General features: G+C 39.4%; 1 protein-coding gene across 1 annotated transcript; it reads left to right on the top strand.

Annotated features, from left to right (window-relative positions):
* Window positions 1-6,417: 6,417 nt before the first annotated feature.
* LOC119152073 (ovomucoid-like) lies at window positions 6,418-11,246 on the top strand. Its single transcript, XM_037396780.1, has 4 exons — window positions 6,418-6,472; window positions 8,609-8,628; window positions 10,473-10,600; window positions 11,055-11,246. Exons 1-4 carry the CDS (start codon window positions 6,418-6,420, stop codon window positions 11,098-11,100), a joined length of 249 nt encoding a protein of 82 aa, XP_037252677.1. The 3' UTR covers window positions 11,101-11,246.
* The last annotated feature ends 504 nt before the right edge of the window (window positions 11,247-11,750 follow it).

The following is an 11,750-nucleotide window of genomic DNA, read 5'->3' as shown; positions in this document are numbered from 1 at the left end:
AGAGGAACATGCCTTTCTGCCGTGATCCCTTAAGGTGAGTTAAACTTTCCTACATGAAGCTTTTCTGGCATAGATCATGAGGTAATGAGGAGTGGGTAGTAAAGAAAGTCACCAACATTTCAGCCAGTTTTTCACCCAGCGTACAGTGCACCCATCCCAGCCAGGAGCAGCCAGTTTCTCCAGGAGATGCTGTGGGAGATGGTGTCAAAGGCTTTACTAAGGTCCAGGTAGACAACACCCACAGCCTTTCCCTCATCCGTTACATCAACTTAATTGTAAAACAGCTGCTCTGTAAGATATAAAGTTCACTTCAATCCTTGATTATCTATTTCCTGGACCTTATATGGGTCCAAGTGCCTCTGAATATCTGCTCTAGAAATTGTCAGACTCTCCCATCCCCGAGGAACTCTCTAGATAGCATAAAAAGGTGTTAATGTCACAGTGGAAATATTCACTATGGTGGCTCCATACACTGGAGAAAATTTCCCAACATACTCCATCTAGTCAAGAAAATAATAGTTGATGTGTCAGTTAATCCTTGTACTTCTCTTTCTTAATTCCTCATCTCGCTGCACTGCAAATAATTTGGAAACCTTATAAACGTCATAATGTATAGACTAAATCAGGCTGCACAATGTACAAAATTGCCCCCAAAAAACTTTAGATTGCAAAATCAAAGCTTCTGAAATGAAATGATAGAACAGAGTTTATTCCTGAGGCCCCATGGTATAAGTCATTAATCTTATCGACACGCAATAGGTTTTCTGCTGGACCTCTGTCTTGCGCAGTGACCCAGCCTTCTCTGGGAAGGGGCAGCTCCTCCGGCTTTCTATTCATACTCGTCATTCAACACGTGGCTTTAGGTTTTGCCGACTGCACCTCCCTAAATCTGCACTGAACAGAGACCGATTCCAGGGCTTTTTGTGAGTGCTCCTCATCTTAAAGAATGCTTTACACATAGTTGGTGTACTTAATGACACACTGATAGATTGCAGCAGGAGCTTGCTATCCTCTTAAGTGCTTCAGCCATTACAGCTGGGTAAGTGCTTGCTAAAGGGGAAAAAAGGCTTGTGACTAGTTCGGGGTTCTGTGAGAGAACACAGATTTCAGGTCCAAATGCTTCACATCCACCCTTCCTTCCATGTTGACCTTCCTCCTGTCTCTCTTGTTCATAAGTTGTAGCTTCTCTTTTATAAAAGTTGTAATATTTTTAATAGAGGCAAAACCAATACATGTCTTCTAACCTTGTTCTGAGACATGAAAAAAAACTTAAAAGAAACCTTTCCTCAAATATGTCAGTCTGATTTACTTCAGTGTAACAGAACTTCAGAGTCCTAAACACCTGGAAAGGTGTTTCCACAAAATAGAAGGCAATTTAAAGTAAGTCATATTCAATGCTTGCTGTCCAATTCATTCAGTGATGAGAGTTAAGCTGTTCATGCCTGCTTTGCGTGTATCTGTGAAGAATCAAGTCATTCAGAAACATCAATGGTATGACATTAAGTAACTCAAAGGATTCACAAGCTAGTTGCACAATAGTAGGTATCACAGCCTTGTAATTGATCTTCAAGAGATCAGAAAATACAAATAAAAATAATAAAAATCAGCTCCAGCCTTTGCAGAAAGTCATGGTGTTGGGTTTTTTTAGTTTCTACAATAACGTATGAAACCTTCAGCTGGGATCTGTCCCAGCTTGACACCTGCAATTTTAAAGAAAGGCTCCTTTGATCTTTCTTAAGGTGTGGAAAATAAGAAATTCACCTTCCTTCAGGCAGATACCCAAATGTTTTGACACAGTTTGATGCCTTAAGAAATACATCACTTGGTTCTCAAATCTTCCATTGAGCAAGACTTTAAAAGTCTGATACAGTAATTGCACATGGGTGGACAACCGTAACCACCCACACACAATAAGATTGAAGGAGCCCGTGTACTGTGTTGTGTATAAACATGCACTGGAATCACTAAGAGGTCTGAATTCCCACTCGTGACCATATCAGTATCTGTCTTGGCTTGTACATTTTTCCCAGGTGCACATGGTGTGAGACTGTATTTTTCCTATTCCATGTGCCATTTTTTCAGCACTGTTGATGTCCTCAATGCGAGGCATTCCATCATATGAATGGGAACAAGCTACTGCGCATCAGTGCTTTCTGGAAAGCAGCCAGATAACATCCTCCCCTGCAGAATAAAGCAGGCACTTAACTAATGACGTGCTGCAGCAGAATATTTGGCATCACATTTGTGCTCCATTTGGGACTCCAAAAATAAAAGCAATATATCAATAATTGTGACAAACGTTCCCACTCTCAGAAAAATATGCACTAATATTTTATCAGATGTAACAGGCCCATTAAAGTGAATAAACATTTGTTCACCAAGTAATTGCTTTTTCTTCTTCAAAGTAACAACTTGGAGAGGTAAGAAGTTAGGAAAAGACAAGATATCATGATAAAAGTGGAAAACTACCAGAGACCCACAATTAACGTACCTGTGTTCAGACAGTACCTCCCAGCTCAATGGAAACCAGCATAAGTTTGCTGATGAGGCCAAAATTTCCCTCACAATTTTTCAATCCAAACAGATTATGTACCATAAATTTCAGAATTAGTTTTAGATATGGTGAAGAGGCCTTACACAGCTCTGGAAAGTAGGTATTACTAAACAGATCTGAACACTTGTTTGCCAACAAGCAACATTTTTTGCAAGTAGCTAAAATAAATCCAATGTGCTAGTCTATTGCCTGTGTCTGCTTTGTCATATCTAGAAATGTTAACTTATAAGGACAAATATAATGTGCCTCAAAGTCCCCAAGCAGCTGACTGCCAGCAACAGCTGGCGTTCACCTACGAGAATCACAGAGTCAGTTCAGGTTCGAATGGACCACTGGAGGTCACCTGGTCCCCCACATCCCCACCCCGCTACCAGACCATGGCCAGTTTAGAACAAAACCATTTTTTAATATATCAAATGATCTCTCTGGGCAAGTTGTTCCAATGCCTGACTACTTTCATTGCAAAATTTGTTTTCTTCACATTTAACTGGAATTTCTCTTGCTGCAATTTACGCTATTCTCTCTCACCTCAAAGGAGAGTCTGGCTCTTGTCTTCTCTGTACATCCCTCTAAAGTAACCAAAGACAACAATGAGGCTTTGCCTTCTCTCTTCAGAATTAAAAAAAAAACAAAACAACAACAACAACAAAAAAACTAAATCCCAACTCAAAAAGACCGAACAAACCACTTCTTTCAGTCTTTCCTCACATGACATGTACTTCATCCCTCTAAACATCTTGGTGGTCCTTCACTGGATTTGATCCGGTATTTCAGTGTGCTGGGGGACTCAGAACTGGACACAGAACTCCAGATGCAGCCTCACAAGTGCTGAACAAGTGGAAAACAATGGTTTATTTTTTTTACTTGATAATTACATCCTTACTAATACAGCCCAGTATGCAGAACTGGACTTGTACACTGTAGGGGCAAACCATTGACTCATGTTCAACTTGTCCAGTAACAGAAGAACTGCTCCCAGTCTGCTGCTGAATGTTCTCAAAGACAGCACTCTGACCTAGATGAGCCTTTGGCCTACCTGAAGATGACAAGTCTCAGGTTGTCAGACCAGCTCTGTATGAAGACTACCAGGGCAAACAGCAAGTCTCTGCAAGTTTGGACAGAAAGATGCCTCAGATGAAGCATTTTTTTTAAGTCAAAGTGACTGTTTTCTCCAGGTGGCTAATGTGAATTCTGCCCATTCTTAAAGCAAGACATATAGGTTCAGAGGTACTTCTATATCCTTTTAAACTGGAGTTGCAATAAATGCTTTGTGGCATTCCTTTTTACCAAATTTCATTTTGAGATTTTGCATACGAGTATTACCTCACTGCAGAAAGTAAAACAGACTGTTGCCTTCTGTGTATGGCATTTTTCTTCTCAAAGCTTCACAACAGCTTTGATACTTCGAAATGCAAAAACCTCCAGAATTTCAGCTGACCCCCTGCTGTGCCCTGCTTGTAGTGTAGCTGCTGTTTGCAGACCCTACACTATGTCACAGCTTCTCATCAGAACCACATACCCCCTATCCGAGTGGTCTGGGTAAGCCCTACAAAGCTTAAGGTCCACTGCTCAGAAAATGAATCTTTGATTCAAAAGCCCTAATCGAAACGCGTAAATATTACCACAAAGAAAACATTCACATCATGACTTTCCTGCTGTGTGGCGTAGAATAAGTATCAAGAGTCCTTTCAATAGCAGAGTAATTTTCAAATGCTACGAAAAATCTGATCCAAAATCTGCTTCCCTCACTAGCTTCCCCTCTAAAAAACATAATAATAAAAAAATCTCTGTTCCTTTCTACAATAGTCCCCAGAAAAAATTTCCTACATCAACTCACAAATTGCAAAAAGATGTTTATATTCTTCTGCTAGAGGGCTGGGATGGATACTGAGGTTGCATCAGACAGTACACGCTGCAGCACTGTATTAGGCAAGTGAGCATAAGCAAAGTGGCAAATTTCCTCATACCAGTGTCAAGGAACCTGCGTGTTCTGTCAAGTTCCAGCTTTACAGTTTCAAGAGATCCTCAAGACTCTTGTTTGCTCAAAACTATTCAGACTAGGAGTACCTTCTGGGTTGGTTTGGGTTTTGCTCTTCTTGCCTAGTGTCGGTAATTGTCCATCAACCAACCGACATGTCCTGAATATCGCCCGTGAGTTTATACACACTCTGTGCCAGGCTCTTCAGAAAAGTTTTGGGCTTTACAAAACAAAAATTTCACTGACATCCCAAAGCAGCAGAATCCAGACCAACCACAATTTAAACATGGCCTGTCTTTTGTGATCTCCACCTCACAGGAATATGCACAGATGTCCAAGTTAAGAACAAAGCAAAATTTAAAATGAAATCTCTGAAGTAAGGGTATTATTGAAAAGGTAACCTACAGGCCTGCAGCTCAAACCACATCTTTACCTATGCTGGAACAGGAGTTTGATGGCATTTTCCCCCTCCATTAAGTGATGAGAAATTAATCATTTATTCATTACCTATATTCTAAGGACAAGATGATGCATATCCCTCTTGGGATGAGTTAGTGGGGCCCAAGGACTACTTGACCTATTACAGCCTTTTCTGTAAGAACTTTCAGTCCTTCTTCTCTTAGTGAAATCATCATATATGACCCTAACTCCTGCACAGGGAGAAAGCCACCGGCTATCTTGCAAAGTAGGGAAGGTCATCACTGAAATACTGTGAATTGTAATGGTGTGCAGGGATCTTTCATATTGAGACAGTTTGCATATCTACATTGCAAATCACTAAAGAGAAGGGAATTTTGGAAGGATGGGCTAAAAGAAAACTATAGGCTCAACACACCACATTACCTTGAACTTTATGAAAAATTAAGACCCGTTTCCCATTGTAACCGTGCTCCTGGTCTCTATTATAAAAGCCAGGAAATGGTGCTTATTGATTGTCACTAACACACTTGTGTGCTGGATTTGTTTAAAGAATCCCCCATGCTACGACACCTATTGTCTGGAAATAGCAACAAAGGAGAAGATGGGCAAGCAGAGGAACCTTCTCCATATCTCCATGACAGCAAACCAGGCAGTCAGTCAGCAAGATGCACAATGGCTGTGAACTCAGCACTTCTCTTTCCTAGGCAGTGCAACGCAGTATCTTTGCTCCTTCTGTCACAACGCGTTGTTTCTGATCTGGTGTAACTTTAAAGGCTGAACAACACTGAAAGACTGGGAGATCTTCTGGGCTGTGGGTGAAGGTGGTGGTATTCACACGAAACACAGACTTTTCCGAGCAGTAACCACTACCACAGAGCAGTCTGAAAGGGCTCCGTGCATAGTCACATCAACCAGCATCACCTCTAACCACAGCTAGGGACAAGAGTCTCCAAAATTTCCAGAGAATGAAACATTTCAGCTCAGTTGAATCTTTTGGTTGAATCTTTTGGAACACACCCAGCAAGAATTACTTTTTCCCTGGGAATTATGTTTAGCTCTAAGGGTCACTATGGCAATAACAGAACAGCAACAAGTAACCACCTTACTGAGTCACTCCTTGAACTCGCTAATGGAGACAGAATAGCTAATTAGGCAAGGGGCTTAGCCAAAGCATAATGCATCTCCTTTATCAACACAATCCACGCTGTGACACTCATCTTTCCCTGTACTTATGACCTTCATATTGTACAGAAGACATTCTTACCGACACTACCCATGGGCAACACCTTCTTCTAATTACCTTCTCTACAAGGGGGATTTCATCATCAGGGTTCCTGCTCTTTGTGTGTGCATATATATATATATATCTGCTCTCACAGATGCATGAATAGACATTTAAGCTAAGTATACTGGAATACTTAGAGCACAGATTGGCTGTGAAACAGTTCAAGAACCCACGTGTGCCATGAAGATAACAGGCGCCTTTGTGCTCCTCATCCTGGCAGATCTTTGCTTATCAAGTGAGTAACCTTTTTTACCTCCTGATATATTATAGTTCTCATGTTCAAACACTGCAAGATTCTTACTGGGATAGTAAGCAATGGCTTCTGGACTTGGGTGGCAGAAAGCAAGTGAAATTTTATGCTTGTGCACTATGTAGCAAGCAATATTGCACCACTTTTACAGTTGCCAGCTTGAATAGATGAAACCTATTCCTTGACAGTGGTGTGAATCAGAGCTGCATCCTGCATCGTAATTAAAAAATGAACTGTAAAGCCTCAGAACTAAAGCAGGTTTTTACCTATTTTTTTTTCTTCCATCTGAGCAGGGAGCTTGGACTGATGAGGTCCTTCTCCTGCCAATCTGACCAAGCAGAAGATGGTTGATTATGCACAGGCCACATAATATGGCTGGGAATAACCTCTTTATGATGTTAATTTGCCAGGGTGGAGAGACTTTTGAGGTGCAGGTTGCTCTATGGTAAAATAGGGAGCTGGGAGGAATTTCTTGGACCTTCACTTGGCAATTTTGGTTTTAACAAAACATGAAATAATAATAATAAAAATATATAGAAAATAAGAACATTTAGAGTGACAGAAAGAAGAGAGCCCAAATCTTCTTTGCTAGTAGTATAGCAATTCAATAGAATTATGAATATAATATGAATATGAATAAAGAAGCAAACAAATGAAAATGTAAATACCAAAATTAAGAAACAAAATAATCTTTTTCCATTTTTAATAGCTCTGAAAAGTTTGCTTTCAAAATTGTCTCAAAATCAAAATTCTTATGAAAAATAAAATGGCATGCTTTCGATGGAAGCTGTTCTTTCAGTGTTTCATTAACTGCAGAAAAATACATATTGCTTTCATAAGAATTCCAGCAAATCCCTTCCTTGAACTTTGTAGTTTACCTTGTCTGCATTAAAACTTTATTGATCAATACTTTTTGAGCTAAATTTTTTTTTTTTTTTTTGCATTCACTGTCAAATACATAGTGGCTACTAGAAGATTACCAAAGAAAAAATAACATCTTAATGCTTTTGTGGAAGTGGGTTAAATCTGATCCAATTCCAGAATAATGAAAACTCAAGTCAAACTTCTGGTGACATAGACTGAAACTTGACATGGAGCATTACTTATGCTAGTTTTCTTTACCTTGGACAACTTTATTTGATGACATGATGTAAGCAGCTCCATGAAAGGAAGTTTCAGTGGAAAGCTTAATGGCTTTAAAGATCAAAAAAAAAGCTACATTTATTCAGAAAGAGGAGTGCTAGAGGGGTATTGCTACCATATGTTTTCTTCCTGCTCCTTCTGTGCAGAAACGTCTGCTTGATAACTTTTATCTCTTGGAAGCCACGGAATGATGATTATAGGACTGGAGAACAACAAAATACATTCCTAAAGAAAGTAACAAATGTGTCACCACAATGGACACATGCCAATTTTACTTGATTACTTTCAGAGAGGCGTAATTATCATTATTTTGAAGGAGCTTTTTGAAGCCCCACCTGAGAACTGGGTTCCATTATATTAGATGCCATATGTGTACAAAACAGAAGGCAATCCTTCTGCCAAATAGTTTAGAATCCATATCAGCCTGCAAGGGAAAACACTTTTAAAAGCAGTATTATGATCCAAATTGCATTATCATTATTATATATATTTAATATCATATTTTAATGAAGATATTATCCTCATTATTGACAGAAAATCAAAGTATAAGGAGACCACACGATACGCTTAGAGGCACATACAATTGTTTTTATAAACTTGGGAATTAAAACTCAGTCATGCTCAACTAGTTCATCCTAAACAGACTGGCTATTGAACATAATAATGACTCCTGGGTCTTCAATCTTTTTCTGTTGAAAATGGGAACAGTAGCTTCCATTCCCTCCCACAACAAAGGCTGTTCTAGTTGCTGACACAGATTTCTAAGGTAAACAATACAACAAGGTCCACTTGTTTAATAGGTTCTGACACCTGTATCTTATTAAACACTGAAAAATGATGTCAGCATTTACTTTCAAGGAGGTAAGAGACTTGGTGTTGCTGGAAGAGCTGGTACTAATGAAATAACCCCAGTTGCAAATTGAATGCTCATCAACAGTGTTTTTTATTTTATCTTTTGTGATTCTGTTTATGTTGCAGATGCTGCCGAAGAGACTGAAGTGAGTAATTTTCTCATATATTTCTGGATAAAAATACATAGTTTGTAACAACATGAGGTCAGAAAAACACTTACAAAATGTTAATTAAATGCTGCCAAAGTATTGAGATTTAAGAGAGAAATCCCTGAGTTTGTGATAAGTGGTTTCCATACAGTTGCCCTGAAAACTTCCAGATACTTTTACCTGTACTACATTCTGGGCAAGAAATTGGGCAAGGCCAAATTTAAAGTCAGAGAAATCAAGAATTTTTTTTTTAATATTTACATGGTGATGTCATTAGAAGGCTTTCTTGTGCATTTTAGAACCTAAATCTTGTACCTAGGATTTTAATTACTCTCTGACTATGCTGGAGCATGCATCTCGGGGTCAGCCTCTGAAAGAAATGAGGCACCAGCCAACAAAAATCCTTACTCAGATTAGCAGACAAGCCATTTGGGAGTCCAGTGGACAGTAACAGGGAGGGGAAATTCACACACGCACAGAGCTGGCCCCATACCAGCCCGACGTATACAGCCTCTGATGCCTAAAACTGCACCGAGATCTACACACTTTTTCGGGAAGAGCTTCTTCCACTCTTCCCACCAAACTACATGTCTTCCTTATTTTAGCAGCTGGACCAAATGAAGGAAAAACTTAGGTGAACTAACATCCCATATGCTTTTTTTTATTATGGGACGCTGCATTTAAGCCCATAATACCCAAAAGAGTGATTGGCTAATGACACTTTTTGCCAGTGGAGATCTCTCAGTCTGTGCTGAGCCATGGCACAGGCTGACACACACAGCTCCTGACTTCACTCACCTGCAGGCTCTGGGCAATGACTGGCATAAAATCAATCACAGTCTGTAATAAATTCCAGTGTTTGGCTGAAGTAATACTTCTGTCCTTCACTAGAATTGGAATGAAGCGGGGAAAAATCCGGCCATAACAAGGGAACATCAAGCTAGGTTCTGTTTTAAATATATACATTTGTAATACATATTTTGGCTAGATCTTCAGAAAGGAAAAGCTCCAGCCATAGTGTCCCTCCAAAGACTAATATGATTCAGTTGTCACTAGACTAGCAGCAAAAAGAGCTGAACTAACTTTAGTTACAACAGCACCTATAAGGACTTTCCTAGCAAGCAAACCCAAGGCTTTTGAGGATGACAAGCAGCACATTAAATAGAATATGTGCACTGCACAAGGAACTCCTTGCTTGTCAAGTACCAGGAATGAAAATCACTTGATAGGAGAAGACTGAGCTACAAAACCAGGACAGGAGCACCTGCAGTCACTTCTTTTATTAGCTCGTACTCCCGTTTACATATAGAAGTCTGTAATACCCCACTGTCAGATGAGGGCCTTCCAACAATTTTTTTCATGCTAATACTTAAATGGGACTTAATTCCGCTCGGGCAGAACCTTTCACCAGTATAAAAAAAGCATCAAGAGCTGATACTTGTGCAATATAGAGACAGAAACCCTTCACAACCTTGAGAACTAATCTCACCTGAACTTACTGACAATTGCAATCAGGTAGAAAAAAATATTGACTCAACTTTTCTGTAGATGGAAAAAGGGCTGCGTATTTTCCAGTGACTGTATTCTTATTCAGATAGACAGCAAAGTCCCTAAAGGTGCTCAGTACCTGACATGGGTAGCATTACGCACATCACTATTAGAAGGAACGTTTCTTTTTTGAGGCTTAGGCTCAGCTAATATAGATGGTGGAGCCTCACTGACTGTGCTGTTCTGGAACAGGTGACAAGCTTGTCCAAAAATTTCATATATTCATTATTTCTGTAGGTGAATGGAGAATGTGAGAAAGATGGTTTCAAAGAAAAATGATACTGTGTTTGCAGGTAGACTGCAGTGAATACAAGAGGTTAGAGAGAGGAAAACCTATTTACTGTGAAAGACTCTATCAACCTTTTTGTGGCTCTGACGGGAAAACATATAACAACAAATGCTCTTTCTGCAAAGCAGTCCTGTAAGTACAATGCTATGTAATTACTCCTGAATAAGCTAAAATCTGACATTAGCTGTTATCTGCTATTTCCATTCCACCTAAGTGTTATCATTTTTATAGACTAATTGCTTCTCCCAGCAATAAGGTACAATTGATCTAAACAAATCACCTTGATATTTGTGTGAGCAAGTTCCTATTCTAGCAGCAACTAGAAGACAGTGAAGAATCCGATAAGCAACACAGGGCTAACAAGGCACCTGGACCCAAATCAGGTTATGTAAGAATTCAAATGTACTGCAAATACCTTGCTTTTTATGGATAAAATATATTTTTTTAAAAAAGAAAAATGATCAGTTCCGCCTTCTCTGTTTATAGTGTCTTCTCTGTTAGCAAGTCATTAGCTGAGGACTTCAGAGAGATTTTAGTGCACATTGCTAAGCTTACTGTCTGCAATGCCTATGTCCTTCCTTTGCAGGAGAAGCCGAGGTGCCTTACACATGAAGCAAGCAGGGGCATGCTGAATGAATTCTGCATAACAGAGAAGAGTGCTGAGAACAGCTTTACACTGCCTTATCACGATCTCTTAATTTAATTTCATTTATCCTGCCTGTTTTGACAATGGTGTAAAAAGCACAAAGTAGGCTTTTCAGCTGTGCTCTGTCATTTGCTGCTTCCCTCTGCTCCAGGGCGTTGGGATTGACACTTCTGTCCCCCCTGCAAAACACTTCCTTGGGCGTCTCAGTAGCATTCCTGGTTCTGTAGCAAGTTGGTTTTCACGAGTCCTTCATCATGTATTTTCCTCCACAGTTAAATTTCAAATCTTCTGTAAATGCCACCTGATCTTAGTGAATGCAACAGTATAGGTAATGACTCCGTTGTCCTTGTTGAACTGTTTTCTTTCATTTATCCAGAAACTTTTGCAGATATTTTATTTTCAAAACTTTCAGCTTTCGTAGGCAATGTTTTGTAGCTATGCATTAAACGCTTGTTTTTCTTCTAACTTTGTACAATTCTAATTAACATAAGTTGTCTAGCTACTTAGTCTGCATGTTTATAAAAATAAACGTTGACTCTTTTTTTGTTGTCCATGGTGACCTTTCTAGACAATTTTTATTGCATCCACGATTCACAAATGAGATATTTCCCAAGTTACAGAAAATAATCATAGAGC

Source organism: Falco rusticolus, chromosome 8 (genome assembly GCF_015220075.1).
Source record: "Falco rusticolus isolate bFalRus1 chromosome 8, bFalRus1.pri, whole genome shotgun sequence".
NCBI classification, from domain to species: domain Eukaryota; kingdom Metazoa; phylum Chordata; class Aves; order Falconiformes; family Falconidae; genus Falco; species Falco rusticolus.
This window is presented reverse-complemented; position numbering and strand designations above follow the sequence as displayed.